This window comes from Epithele typhae (assembly GCF_022376455.1).
Source record: "Epithele typhae strain CBS 203.58 chromosome Unknown BXZ73scaffold_28, whole genome shotgun sequence".
NCBI lineage: Eukaryota > Fungi > Basidiomycota > Agaricomycetes > Polyporales > Epitheliaceae > Epithele > Epithele typhae.
This window is the reverse complement of record NW_025954219.1, coordinates 77,665-92,357: the sequence shown is the minus strand read 5'-3', so window position 1 is coordinate 92,357 and position 14,693 is coordinate 77,665. Positions and strand designations below refer to the sequence as shown.

General features: G+C 59.5%; 4 protein-coding genes across 4 annotated transcripts; 3 read left to right on the top strand and 1 right to left on the bottom strand.

Annotated features, from left to right (window-relative positions):
• Window positions 1–5,121: 5,121 nt before the first annotated feature.
• BXZ73DRAFT_13173 (uncharacterized protein) lies at window positions 5,122–5,433 on the top strand (the record flags this gene model as incomplete). The annotated part of the gene is made up of 1 exon (XM_048017479.1): window positions 5,122–5,433. A coding segment is annotated over one exon (312 nt), but the record flags the coding sequence as incomplete, so codon positions are not given.
• Window positions 5,434–7,333: 1,900 nt separating this feature from the next.
• BXZ73DRAFT_77988 (uncharacterized protein) lies at window positions 7,334–8,657 on the bottom strand (the record flags this gene model as incomplete). The annotated part of the gene is made up of 4 exons (XM_048022770.1): window positions 7,334–7,416; window positions 7,588–7,976; window positions 8,153–8,352; window positions 8,460–8,657. The coding sequence occupies 4 exons, from the start codon at window positions 8,655–8,657 to the stop codon at window positions 7,334–7,336; spliced, it is 870 nt and encodes a 289-aa protein (XP_047877278.1).
• Window positions 8,658–10,316: 1,659 nt separating this feature from the next.
• On the top strand, window positions 10,317–11,303 carry BXZ73DRAFT_77987 (uncharacterized protein; the record flags this gene model as incomplete). The annotated part of the gene is made up of 1 exon (XM_048022769.1): window positions 10,317–11,303. The coding sequence occupies one exon, from the start codon at window positions 10,317–10,319 to the stop codon at window positions 11,301–11,303; it is 987 nt and encodes a 328-aa protein (XP_047877277.1).
• A 1,267-nt stretch (window positions 11,304–12,570) lies between these two features.
• On the top strand, window positions 12,571–13,939 carry BXZ73DRAFT_77986 (uncharacterized protein; the record flags this gene model as incomplete). Its single annotated transcript, XM_048022768.1, has 5 exons — window positions 12,571–12,697; window positions 12,762–13,344; window positions 13,403–13,417; window positions 13,467–13,753; window positions 13,821–13,939. The coding sequence occupies 5 exons, from the start codon at window positions 12,571–12,573 to the stop codon at window positions 13,937–13,939; spliced, it is 1,131 nt and encodes a 376-aa protein (XP_047877276.1).
• Between the last annotated feature and the right edge of the window lie 754 nt (window positions 13,940–14,693).

Sequence of the window (14,693 nt, the reverse complement as noted above, 5' to 3'; positions counted from 1 at the left end):
GCCCTATGCGACGCATCGATCTAGACGCACCGCGCGTTCCCCTTCGCCCTCGATCTCGCACTCGCGCTCATCATCCTCCTCGGTCTCGTCTATTCTGACCTCCTCGCACACCTCGCGTTCCCGCGATCCAACTCTCTTCGCGTTCGCTTTCCCCGCAAATCTTGCTTCACCCCGGATTCCTCATTTCTACGCTTACACCAGCCCACTATCTCGCCTTCACCCCCATGGACTCGGACCTGGAGTTGACGGTACATCACTGTCATCTTGCCCCACCAATACACGCTGTGTTTACCCATATGAAGTGTTTATGCATAAACGGGACATATGCATAAATGCGCTGTATGCATAAATGCGCCGTATGCATAATCACGCCGCATGCATAAACCGGCTGTATGCATAAGCCAGCCGTATGCATAATCGGGCTGTATGCATAAGCCAGCCGTATGCATAATCGGGCTGTATGCATAAACCGGCTGTATGCATAAACCAGCCGTATGCATGAACACGTTGTATGCATAAACGGGGTGTATGCATAAACCGGATGTATGTATAAACACAATCTTAGACATAGGTAGGCATCCCGAGGAGAGGGTGAGTATGCAAGCAGTGTTGAGAAGTATGACTGGACTGTGATGAACGACAAGTTCAACAAAAGCCTTGTGTTTATGTCAGTATTGAAGAGAGTATATCTACTGTAAGCAACGCACAAACAGCATGGAACATTGGTGTAGTGGTCTGTTGTGTCGTATGTGTACAATGTCAAGAGGCTGTGGGTTCGATTCACGCAGCTGTCCTTTTGTTTACGGATATTGACGCTCTTACAGTTGTATGCATACTTCAATGTTTATGCATATATCTGTGTATGCATAAGGTACGGTATGCATAAACCCGGGGCGCTCTAACAGGGATTTATGCATAACCTGTACTGAGGCGGCTCGTCGGATGCTGAGCGAAACTACGAGATCTACGACCGAGAGCTCTTGGGGATCATCCGAGCACTGGAGGACTGGCGCCACTATCTTGAGGGCCTTCCTGATCCCTTCGAGATCATCACGGATCATTGGAACCTCAAGTACTGGCGTACTGCTCAGCATCTCTCACGGCGGCAATCGCGATGGTCAATCTGGTTGGCACGCTTCGACTTCATCCTCACCCACAAGCCTGGGAAGACGAACATGCAGGCAGATCCTCTCTCGCGTCTCCCCACTCATCAGGTCACGGACGCGGAGGACAACCAGGAGCAGGTCATACTCAAGCCAGAACGGTTCGCTCAGCTAGCTGCAACCATCTGCAGCGACACCGATCTGCTTGAGCAACGCATCCGCGAGTGCACCAAGCGCGAAGTGGAGGTTAGAAGTGGGCTCGCAGCGCCACCTCGCAAGGTGGCAAGTGGAGTGGCCGAGTGGGAAGAGCACGGGGGCCTGGTGTATCACGAAGATCGTCTATACGTGCCGGCCAACCCAGAGCTCAGACGAGAGGTTCTTCGGCGATGCCATGACTCGGTCACAGCTGGACACCCTGGACGCAGCAGCACCCTTGAGCTTGTCAGCCGACACTACTGGTGGCCTGGGATGGCGCTCTTCGTGGCCAAGTACGTCGCAGGCTGCAAGCGCTGTCAACGCTACAAGCCAGCTCCACATCCACGCTCCAGCTTGCATCTGGACGACATCCCTGAGGCCCCCTGGAAGGTGGTGGGAGTAGACCTGGTCACTGGACTCCTGGAGTGCGAAGGGTTTAACGCCATCGCGGTGTACGTCGACCACTACAGTAAACAGTGTCACGTCCTCCCCACGCGCAACAGCGTCGACGCTGCTGGCATTGCCGATCTGCACTACTGCGAAATCTTCCGCCTACATGGTGTCCCTCGGAGCATCGTGTCGGACCGTGGTCCCCAGTTCGCTGCTCGCGTCATGCACGAACTCTATGGCAAACTCGGCATTGAACATGCGCTCACCACCGCGTACCACCCTCAGTCTAACGGACAGACCGAGCGAACGAACCAGGAAGTAGAGCAGCACTTGCACCTGTTCGTACGCAAACGGCAAGACGACTGGGTACGCTATCTGCCAACGGCCGAGTTCGCGCTGAACAGCTGAATCCACTCTGCGCACAACCACACACTCTTCGAGGTCATGTACGGGTACAAGCCAGACTTCACGGTACCAGTGGGAACAGAGACTCGCTTCCCTCATCTCGAGGATCGTCTAGAGGGCATGTGGCATGTGCCAAGCACAGAAGGACATCAAATCAGTGCTGCGCGCAGGCAAGGCGAAGATGAAGGTCCACTTCGCAGAGGAACACCCTCGTGATCAGAAGGTGTTCGAAGTCGGAGACAAGGTCTGGCTTAGTGCAAAAGACATCAGTGTGCACCAGGCAACGCGCAAGCTCGGTGTCTGGCAGCTGGGACCCTACAAGGTGGTCGAACGCGTGGGTGACCTAGCCTATCGTCTCGAACTCCCACCCACACTCAAGATTCACCCGGTTGTACATGTGGACCAGCTGTCCAAGTATGGAGGGAACGAGGTGAACGGACGACGAGCACCACCACCAGAGCCGGTGGAAGTGGACGGAGAGGAGGAATATGAGGTGGAGAGGATTCTGGACAGTCGGTTCTTCAACCGCCGGCTTCAGTTCCAGGTGTGGTGAAAGGGATACGGAGAGGGGGGAGCACAGGTGATTTCCCTGGTACATCTGTTGCGATAGCCTATCGGCAGCTACGGATGCATCTGGACAGATCTGGCGATCCGTGATGCGCGCCCGTGGAGACGCGCCTCGGTGGGCGGCAAGGACGCGTGGTGCGCATTGACGCGTGGCTGTGATGCACGCCACACGTCCCTCCCCTTCACCGTCCTTGCTCCCCTCCGCTACCCTCGCTACCCCCTCCCCGCTCTGCCCAGGCAGACGATAGCGACCATACGGTCGACTGTCGTCTGTTATTGGACTTTGGTGTCACCAGGTGACTCCTCCTTCCCTCCCTCGACCTCAACCTCGACCTCCTCCCTCGACCTCAACCTCAACCTCGATCCCACTCTATACCCACCTTCCCAACCGCACTCACGACAAACACACCGCATGAGGACGTCCGTACGGACGTCCGAAGTATGGAGATGAGGATATAGGGGCCGCGGCGACGTGCCGTGTCCCTTGTTTTGGTGAGTCCTTCGCTCTGCCCTCCTGCATTCCCAACACCCACCAATTCCCCCTCCCGCCCGGCGACAACTACCACAGGCCGAGGACGTCCGCCCGGACGTACTCCTCCTCCCGGCCCTCCAAGCCGCCGTCCCCCTCCTCCGCGCCGCTGTCCTCCGCCCGGGTCTCCCGCCTGCACCGCCCTCCTCTACGTCGCCCACCTCTGCGTCGCCTTCCTCCTTGCCCTCCTCCGCTTGCGCACCCCTGCGCCGCCCTCCTCCGCGTCGCCATCCTCCGCCTGCGTCAACGCCCCTGTCCACACCGCGCTCCTCCGTGTCACCCTCCTCCGCCTCTGCGCTGCCCCGCGTCGCCTGCCTCCCCCGCACTGCCCTTCTCCACGCCGCCCGCCTCCTCCGCGCTGCCCGCCTGCCCGCGTCGCCCTCCTGCCCCGTCCTCCGCCCGCGTGCGCGCACGTCACCCAGCTGCTCTGCGCCTCCTCCGCCTTCGCATCGCGCACCCCCGCCCGCGTCGCCCACCACCTGCTCCGCCTCGTCCCGGCCCACCGCGTCCCCCCGCGAGCCCTCCGTGTCGCTCCTCCGCCTTCGCGTCACCCGCCTCCGCGTCTCCCACGTTCACGTCGCCCACGTCGTCGTCGTCGTCCACCTCCGCCTTGTCCCGACCCTTCGCCTCGTGCTGCCCTGCTCTGCATCACCCACCTCTGCCTCTGCCTCCGCATTGTCGCGGGGCGTGGTATTACTTACTAGCGCACCTATGTAGTAGTTTACTAATAAATATATTTCTATCACTAATCATATGCAAAATGTGGCGTGAAACAAAGAGGGAGGCGAGCTCACTGTCGGAGACAGCGAGCTCAGGTGGCAGCACCTGAGGCGCCGGTGTCCGGACATCTCGGGACAGCGTCGCACCCGGGGGTGCGCGAGCGCGCTTGGGGAAGGCGGTGTCGAGCTCAACCGGGCCGGCCGGCACCAGATGCATCCGCACTTGCCGATAGGCTGTCACAACGGATGCACCTGGCGAATCACTACTGTAGGAGGGGGACGACTCGTGGGAACCAGCGGTGAATGTTGCCAATGCCCCAGAGAAGGTTGCAGAGTTCTACGAGCGCAATCCCAACGCGCCTCACAAGATATCTGCGACTATATTCGCCGCTCTGCCGTGGAGAAGGGTTGAGCATCCTGAGCAGGTGGAAATGGAGAAGGAAGACTGGCAGGAGGGGAGGATCATGTCCATCCGGGACGGATGGGTTTTAGGAGGGGGGTAATGTCGTGGAACGGACTCTGGACTCGCCCTATGTATTATTTTTCGCCTTTTCCTCGTCTTTTCCCTGCCTTTTACTATATTGGAAGGTTGTTCCCGCGCTTAAGCGCCCGTATCGCGGACTCTCTTAGCACTTGCACTTTGTGTCCTAGCCCTCATCTCGACCTCTTGGTCTTTGTGGGCTAGGTGAGTATCTCGATTGCCTGTATGTCTGTAGAGCTATGTTAACTTGGTCTTTGTGGGCTAGACACCCCTCGTGTGACTCTAGTTTGCGTCTGCTTTTCGCCTAGTGCCGGCAACGCCTCTGCACCACTACATCTCGAGGTCATCCAACCTCCATCTACACCCATCCACCCCTCCCTCTCCTCCGATTGGCGTTCGCGGCCCGCTCCCGTGTCAACGACGGCTCGTCTTGCACATGCCGAGCCCTCACGACGCCGATGTTTTGTGGACGCAAATACGGTACCCATCGTTCATTCTTGTGGACATGCAACCTGTGGTGCTAGAGCCTGTTGTCAAGAGAGTCACATGTGTGAATGCTAATGTGTGAAGTTCACTGCGTGATTTGGGCCCCAGTTTCCTGGTTTCCTGACTGCCTGGTTTGTATCTGAAATGTCTGGATTTTTTCTTCAGACAATCCAGGCAACCAGACATTTGCCAAATTACTGATCAGTGACTCAAAGTGGGCCTGACAAAGAAAGAGAATATGAACAAAGACCTTCCACAAACAGGCAGATCGAAAAAATCCAGACAGAAGCCAAAGCGGCCTTTGGAAGATATTTGACGGAGGCGGCCATCTGGAAAGGAATCAGAAAACGCGACAGGATCACAAGAGAGGCAGCCCAATGGATGTGGATGGCCACCCATGACACATACATGATAGGGGCGAAGTGGCTGAGACCAAACATGTCACCCGAACAAAGAGATCGCGCGACATGCAAGAAGTGCGGATCGATCGAAACAATGGATCACATACTTTTCCAGTGCAAAGCGAAAGGAAGAAAGGAAATCTGGAAACTTCTTGATAAAGCCTAGAGAGCATCCGGTGGCTGATGACTGAAGCCATTGTGGGGGACGATAATGGCGGCAGGAAATGCGGAGATCAAGATGAGAAACGGAAAGAAGAACCATGATGCAGAGAAGAGATGAGCGATACTGATATCTGAGTTGGCATACTTGGTGTGGAAACTGAGATGTGAGAGAGTCATTGCGAACAACGGAGACGGGCTCAGTGACAAGGGGGTAGAGTGTTGGAATCTGCCCGCATACATAGCAAGCTCGGTCGTATGGTACCAGCGCTTAGTCATCATGTAGATAGCCGCCGTCCCTCGTCCCGCACTCGCCTCACGCGTTTGCCCTTCACCACCACCTCGTTCTCCCCCGCGTCCGTCTGTACTCGCCTCCGGGTGCCCATAGGGACCAACCGTGTGGTATCAATTGCCTTTACCCCCTCGTCCGACCTCAACCGAGCCGCCGACTTCTAACATAGAGGGCAGGCAGTGGTACGCCACATTAGGCCCTAGGTGCTTGATGTTAGACAGGCACGTAGCGACCCTAACAGAAAGCGAGAAGAAAAGAAAAGCTATGTTTGCATCAGTCAAACGGGTCTGGGGTACATTAATAGACGATAGCGAGAGCCTAAGGCATGACTGGGTAACAAACAGAGGGGCTTTAGTGGGTATTAAAAGAGGTTGCTAGACGTTCTTGCGGATCATGAGTCCCACACACAGTGCGTAAAAAGCATTTCCCCCAGGTATAGTTGAACGATCTAACTCGAGGTTTAAACTCCACGAGAATACAACAGTGTATCTGGCTATACATGATGAGCCGCTAGTAGGACGAATGTAGAACCAAGACAAATACGCTCCACCAAAAAAAAAGAAAAGAAAAAGAAAGCGGGCCTGACAGGCACCACCACACGCGGGTAGATAAGGAGGTCGATGGAGGCAGGTATGGGAGGATTGGGGAGATGACGGCGCACCACAGAAGACGTTGTCTTCGAATTTGCGTGTGGAGGTGCTCTTGTCCTGAAGGTGCTGCTTGCCTGGCTGGAGCGCTCGCATCGGCCCAAGAGCATGCGGCGTCCAGGCTGGTGTCGGGGAGCGGGACATGTGACACGGTTGCTTGTTGTGCTCCACAGGAGCAGGAGATGACAAAGGCATCGGCGCGGGAGGAGCTGGGAGGAGTGGGCGTTGACATTAATCACACAGCCCTTCTCGAAGACAACTTGCGCGCTGCGACCATCGAGATCGCGAAGACTGAAGGTGTCGTTGCTGGACAATCTGTCCAACCGTGAAAGCGAGAGGGTCCCATAGGAGTGAGGAAGCTGCGACAGACCCACGCCAGGCTGGGACACCGAACGTTCCCCCTGAGCACGCGCCATATCGTCCTTCACTTCGATGAGGCCGTCGACGACGTTTTGCAGCTGCAATGTCCTACGAGCAGATCCGCCTAATGCCAAGGTCCGGGAAGAGCCGTCCAAAGAAGTCGCAGCACATAAGCCGCGAGGTCGTTGATTTCCCCTCCTCCCGTCGAAGGCTCTCCGGTGGCCGGGCGCGTACGTGAGCTGCCGAGCAAGCCACTGAGGACGTGATCTGAATGCAGTCGCGTCACTCGGTGCACGAGAGCGTGCCTCGCGTGCTCTAAACACTCAACCGCGTCCTCCACGCGCCCGCACTCGAGGGCGCAGGCAGCCGCCCACGGCCCCACTTCCGCGAGCACGACAAGCTCGCGATACTATCGCTCCCCTAGTGTTCGGGCAAGTAAGCGCTGATGGCGACTGTTCAATGCGCCCCCGTCCCCCCCTGGATCCGATAATGCTGAAACTTTACATACGTGTATCGAATACATGCTTGTAACTATTCCGAAAGTTTGAGGCTGATCCGGGAATATTTGCATGAGCGGTCGTCGATTTACTTCGCTGACCCTAGTGTTCGGGCATTTCTCCGAGGACGGTCACGCTCGGGGTCACCGCGCGATATTCAGTGAATACGTAGTTGAGAAGTAAGGCTATATGTGTGTAAATTTTCATCATTATCGGTGGAGGGACAGGAGCGCAATTCACGTTTGACCGAACACTAGGGGTTGCCCGAACACTGGGGGAGCGATAGTACTGCGCCGGCATCCGGCACCCCGCCCAGACCAACAGCGGCAACACGTCGGGCACGACCCTGAGCGCACCGAGGATGGCCGCGGCACCGAGCACCGATACCGCGCGCGCCCACGCCGTCGCGGCGCGCAAGCGGACTGCCGGCGTGGCGATGGCAGAGGTGGCGGCGGCGCGTAGCTGATCTAGCGCGCACGCGGGGTAGCCAGGAGACGGCTTGAGCGCACGGCGGGCGAGCAGCACCTGCACGAGCTGTAGGGTGAGCGGGGGGTTGGAGGGCGTCTTCGGCGGGCACGCGCTCGAGTGCGGACTCGGTGTGGAGGATGGCCTCGTCGATGTCCTGCTGGGCGTGTTGGCGTTGGAAGTGCAGGAAATGCGCCGAGGTGAGGTCCCGGAAGAGTCGGGCGTGCAGGTCCACGCGGCCGTAAAAGGAGGGGCGTCGTAGAACGAGTCGAGGGGCGAGCTGGGGGCGGTAATGATCTCGAGGACGGGGGAGAGCCGGAGAGGGTGGTTGTGGTGGTGGCTTCAACTTCGTAAGAGAGCTACGTGGGTGGAGAGGCCGCGTGCACATGTGTGGGACAGGTTGAGGCGGGGTGCAGGAGATGAGGAGATGAAGAGCAAATGGGGATGAGCACGGACAAGGGGGCAAGTAAATAAAAGAGTACTGCGAAGGAGCCGAGGGTGTTGCGGGCGACGCCGCACACGAACGCGAACGCGGGCGGGAGGTCGAGCTCGAACGGGAGGCGCCCCACTGGTCCGCCGCCAGAGCATCGCGGATTTTTGGAGGACGTCGGGGTAGGTGGTCTCGTACGCGCAGTCGCCGTCGGGCATTGTGGTTCCTCGTGTGCGTGCGCGTCACGCCCGGCCCTGTACACGCGCACTGTCAGCCCCTCTCCCTCGCACCCTCAACACCCCAAGAGCGCGACAACGAACGCGAGACACTCACCCGGTCACCAGATGAGGAAGAGCGCACAGCAGCCGAGGGCGTGCAGGTCCGCGGCGGTGAAGCGCGGCGGGAGCGCCGCGCCTCCGAGGACGCGCCGGTCGGGTAGAGGACGTAGAAGAGAGTGTAGCGGAGGGCGACGAGCGCACAGGCGTAGAACGAGTACGGGACGACCTCGGTGAGCAACCAGGAGAGCATCATGGCCGCGTACAGCGGGTTCGTGTGCGTCTAGAGCGTGGTCCTCGTGGCATTGCGACGGGCGGATGCTGCGATGGACGACAGTGGGAACGGCCGCGCCGAAGGAATGAGCGTGCTGTGCACGTTCGCTGGGGCGTGCTCGTTGTGTCAGGGACGGAGTCGGTGGTGCGGCCGGGGGCTGGGGAGGTGGTGGGCGAGGTGGGAAGTGCATAGAGTGGGGGACTCACCAGAACAAACAAGGCTGAAACAGCCCATACGGAAAGCGGGAGGCGAGGGGCACGCTTGCAGGCTCGTTGAAGATGTTGCGCCGGGAGGAAAAGACAGGGAGGACGGGGAGAGAGGGGAGGACAGCCTACAGGCGTCGGGCCAGCGCAGAGTCAGAGACGCGTGGGAATCGACGCGCGTTGCGTGGACAACGGCGCTTGGCGCTGCCAGCCTCCGTCTCGTCCGTCTCTGTCCTCCTCAGATTCTGCCTCCAACAACTGCCTCAGTGGCCTCGTGCGGACCTCCATGCGTCGACTGCAGTGGCTTCTTGTAGAGGCCACTGCTGGCAGGTGCGTCGCCCGCTCTACCCTCCGTCTTGTCTACGCGATGACCCCGATCACCTTCAGCACGCTCGGCTGCACTGTCAGAACCAACGACTTCACGCGCTGACACAGTCGTGATCTGGTGTGCGGTTGTGCTCTAGAGATATGCACGCAAGGTCCAAATTATCGCAGGGGTGCTGTACTGGGCAGTTTTAGTGCGTACTTCTCTTGCTTCCCACTTTTCCACATGTCCATCCCTCTCCACCAAGCGAGCAGACTTGTCGCTCTCGCATACACCGACACATATGTCCAGCGTGACGTCAAGCCCGCCTTGTTCATTCCGTCTGTCTTATCTGCAGCAGACAGTTGTGTATTGAGGGCTCGGATCCTACTGACCATTTCTTTTTCTTCTTTCACATGCGACTCAACCATGATCTACACCCGTCTCGGTCGGCCGTGCTTGCCTAAGTGGTGACAGTGATAGTGGCCGCAACGGTTTTGACACAATAATGCGACCTCGCCCCACCCCACGACCGCGTTGGACCCCCGCCATTGCCCTACCGCCTTCACGACACCTGCCATGTCGAGACCGTGTCACCCCCGTCCCTCGTGCCGCCACCTTGCCCGCGTCATCGACGCCTCTCCCCTGCGTTGCACACCTTGCCTGCATGGTTCGCACCACCTGCAGTCCCGGCGTTGTCCATCCCGCTGGGACAAACCTTTGGGTACTACCACTCAGCCGCCACAATTGTGCGCCCTTCGCTAACCCTGTCGTGCTCTCGCAGGCAAGATCGCGGTCGACATCCACGCGCAGATGCGCTGGATGCGCTGCACGTGCATGAAGGACATCGTTGGGCCACAGCACGGCAAGACAGCGCTTGAGCACAACACGACGGAGCCCGAGCACAATGCGGAGGAGGACGCGGTCTGAACACACACGTGCGTCACCCCAGGCTCTATTATATTTGTCACCCTCCCACTCATGCCTACATCTACCAGGCAAGCTCCCGCCTGCGACGCCAAGCCCATCTTGCTTGGTGGGTGTTTATCCCGCCTCTGCCTTGTCCGCTGCAGGCGGTCGACAACTTTCAATCAGTCAAGATGCGCCCCGTCCACTCAATCCGCTGCGCTCCACATGTCCCTCAGCCCGTGCGGCCCTCCCCCCGCGTGTTCTGCGCGCGTGCACGGAACGCGGCGTTGGGGCTCGAGAGGCAGATCAACCGCTGGGTGGCGAACGTCACCCACGCGCCCCGCACGCCACCCAACGCCCTCCGGCACGCTCACGGACTGCTTCGACAACGACCCGGATGCGACGGGCGAGTACGGGAGCTCGGGCGGGATCCAGATCCAGAGCCTCCTCCGCCACACCGTCTCCAAGACCATCGCCGAGGGCATCGTCAACGGCGTCATCGTGACCGACTCCCCAGAGGCGACCGGCATACACGAGCACATCTTCTCCCGTGCGTGCCCCCCTTCTCGTGCCCTCCATCTGCCTTGGATCTCCCCCGCGCGCGTGCTCACCGCGCCCTACAGGCGATCCTACCGTCGTTGCCGTCTGGCGCCGCAGACGTTCACCGCCGCCGTCGAGTCCTACTCGACCGACATGTCCTGCTTCTTCCTCTCCGAGCACATGCCCAACCTCCCCGACATCCTCGGGCTCGACCTCGGCGACCTGAAGGCCCAGGGTATGGAGAAGCCTGCGCCCTCCGCTGTTGCCGCCGGCGTCTTCGCCGTCCTCGAGGCCGCCTACGAGTTCTCGCGCATGCTCCACGACGCGCCCTCGAGCTCGGGCGGCACCGTCGACGCCTTCTACCACGCGTTCGTGCCCTACGTCACAAGCACGGTGAACCCGCGCCAGATCAAGCTCGTCAAGCGCTGCCACCGCACCGAGCACGGCGAGCCCAATCGCGTCGGCGCCACCGTCTTCCCCGGGCTCGTCAAGGTCTCGCGTGCACCGCCGAACACGGGCGGGGACGTGGCCGACGCCGTCCAGGCCGTCGTCCGCCGCGCGCAGATGATATGCGAGTGCGCGATGCTCAGCACCGGGCCGCACGCTGGCGCCGTCATGCTCTCACAGGCGACATCTACATTCAGATGTGCTGGATGCGCTGCACGTGCATGAAGGACATCGTCGGGCCTGAGGGCGCTGCAATGGAGCCTGAGCATGACACGAAGGGAGGGAGGCATGGTCTGAACGCGTGCGTATGTCGCCCCAAGCTCCCTTGCCTCTGTCCGGGTGAGTAGCCTGCGTGCACGCGTCGATTTTCCCCCGGTGTACAGTCGCTCACAAGCTTGTTGAGCTTCATGTCCGAACAGTCCCCCATCTCGCCTACATCGCCCGTTCTGCCCCCTTGTCGCCCATCTCCCCCTGTCTCGCTCGCCTCCCCCACGTCGGTTGGTACATAGATTAGCATACACATTCGATCATAGTGTAACATGTTGCAATATGTACGACCATTGTTTACAAGCACCATTGCCAATATCATCGGAATGATCAGAAATGTCTGCAGTGGTTGGACGACTGAACACGATTTTTCCAACAATTCCCACGTGCAGACGCCTGCAGACACGTGAGATATTACAGATCGGCGACCGCCTTGCTTGCGCGGGGAAGTCGCCCAGGTGAAGTGTGAGTACTGCGAGTAGGTCGAGGTCGCTGTGGACTTGCTGGAATAAGCGGCTGCGGAGCCCATCTCGGTAGAAGAGGAAGCGGAACGCAAACTGGCGAGTCGCTGCTTCTGCAGAATGGGCGGGTGCGCGAGGTGGACATGTCGCACGCGTTCAGCAACACCTGCCGGGAGTGGTCGTGCGCAGATCTAGCAGCAGGAGCTCAGGATGCGCGGGCTCGACCATGCGGTGCACCCTGACATCTTGCTCGCCTGCCGTGCTCGGACGTTCTGCCAAAAACATACCTGCCACTGACTCAGCCCCACTGTACACTGCGCTCTCACTGAGCCAGTGGCTGCCGCACCATCTCCACATCGGCTTGAATCCCCAACGTCGTGGCCAGCGTGGGCGCCGCGCCCGCGGGCATGTCCGACGTGGGCAGTTGTACGAGCCCGTGCCGGATGGTAGGACGGTGTTCTTCGATGTCGCGGAGGCGCCGGTCGTCCTCGCCTTCGCGCCCACTCACAGTACACAGCGCAGCGTGTCCACTCGCGTCCTCACGTCCGCCTTGCGCGGGCGCGGCGCATCAACACGCGCGATTCCAGGTTCGAATGCAAACGTCGTTATGTCACTGCGCATGCAGGCACGATACACGAGGAGGCCTCAAGGCTGATCAGGGGGCTCGGCGCTCAAGTTAAAGTCATTTACATCGATCATCGAATCGTTCGCCCTTCTCCATCCCCAACTCTCCTCGCTGCCCCTTCAGCCTCTCGCCTTCGTCCATGGCCAAGGGGAGCGCATCAAGGCGTCGACGCTCCTGGTCGGCCCGCAAGAGGTCCAAAAAGACCGCCGCCGCCGTATTGATCTCTCCGGGGCCCCGTGCGGAGACCCCTGCCGCGCTCCTGCCAGGTGCGCACGCATATCACCGCTTGTTTTTGGACTCATACCCAAGCATCTGTCGTGTCTGGCGCAGGGCGCATTTTGCGACCCCGAAAACGCAAGCCACTGAGCGAAGGCCATCTGACCGCCCCAACCGCTGCCGTCCCGAAGCCCTCTTCCTCCCATCGGCGCTTGGCACGGGCGCGCTCACCAATCCAGACGCGCGCACGCGGAGCGATCCCTGCGGCAGCACCCAGAAAACGCGGCGCATATCCGATACACGAGGGATCTGCCCGAGGCGCGAAACGGAGCAGGATGGAGGGAGAGGACGAAGAAGACAAGGACAAAGGCGAGGAAGAGGAAGGGGGAGAGCACGAGAAGACAGGCAGCGAAGACGACGCGCTCTCGGTGTGCAAGGTGAAGTTGAAATCGAAGGAAGAAGAGATAAGGCGGCTCGAGCGCAACTTCAAGCGGCAGATGCAAGAATGGCGCAGGGAGGAGAAGCGGCTCCACCTGTCAGTGGAGCGCCAGAAGAAGGCGACCGCGAACGCGCAGCATGCCCTGCAACGCGAGGAGGAGGAAACCGAATTCCTCGCGGCGCTGGTGCAGCAGAAGGAAGAAGTGCCGGACGCGCGGTGGGTGCTCAAGCAGCTAGAAGAGCGGTACATATGCTCCTTGTGAGTGATCCACCGGTTTTTATGGCGGTTGCTCATTCATCGCGGCACCTGTCTGTAGGTGTTTCGAGATCATGTGCGTGTTCTTACAAGACTGTTTTTTTTTGCTTATATTGATCTCACAGGGCCCTGCCCTACGGGCTGAACCATGGACTGTGCGGGCACACCTTCTGTGCGCTTTGTGCGCTCAAGTGGTATTTCGCCGCCATGGACTGTGTCTGTGGCTACTGGCACGATGCGCTGGAGTGTCCCCTTTGCCGGGCGGAATTACCTTTTGTCCCTGATCAACCTCGGTTGATGTCTACCTTTCCCTTCGTCCCGAATCGTCTCGCGGACGACGCAATCCAAGCATACCTGGAAATTTTGAAGGACGCCGTGTACGAGGAGCGCGCTCTGGATTGGGGGGAGCAAGGTGTGTTGAGACGAGACTGGGATGCACGGTACCGGTGAGAGTTCTACGAGTACAGTCTGTTGTGCAGTGCTCACCAAGCTGTCAAGCTGGGGCAGGAGAAAGGCCAAGGATCTGGCCGCCCATTGGACGGACTGGAACGGACTGGATTTCTGTCGGTTCAAGGAGCGGTTGGAAGCGATCGGGTAGTCCCTGTCAGGGGTTTCTTGCTCCTCTTGCCAGTCGCTGAAGACGTGCTTGGAGAGCCTGGACCTGCTTCGCATTTGTGTTGCTTCATCATCCTCTTATGATGAACATTGTGACTGCTGTGAACAAATGAGTTCAGGATCCGATGTCCTCGATGACCCCCCATCCCATTGTCCCCGTTTCCAGGCTCCTTAATCCTTGCGCTCGCCTTCACATCTGCGCTCACACCTCCGCACGGCGCTAACAGCCGCCCGCACATCTTTTTGGGTTCGAAGATATCTCAAAGCTCAAAGGCGGCTCTCGCGCGCTCTCCGCAGATCCCGCCTCCCGCCGCCGCCGCCAGTGCACAGAGACACTACACATTATCTCAGATTTCCTGTAAGGAAATGTTCAGGATAGGTTCTGAACCTGTGTTTAGTGCCTCATGGACGGGGCTCTTGAGCAGGGCGACTTTGGATGCGAAGACAGCGCGAATGGCAGCAGGAGTGCGGGCTGCGGGTGAAGGCAGTTGGCGAGTTCCCGGGGAGGGACACTGGCGGGAGACGCGATCACACGAGAGCGAGAGCGCCGGAGATCGTCCAAGCCATGCAGTGGTCCGCCAGTGTCCCCTGCCTCCCTTCTCAACAAACCCCCATGGCCAGGCTCTTCTGCTTCCACCGCGCCTGCTGCGCCCCCCACCCCACGTCTGTCAGTCTCGTTGAAGGTCTGCGCACCTCCCGCCCCCGTCTGCGCGCTGACACCTTCCCCCAGCCTCTGC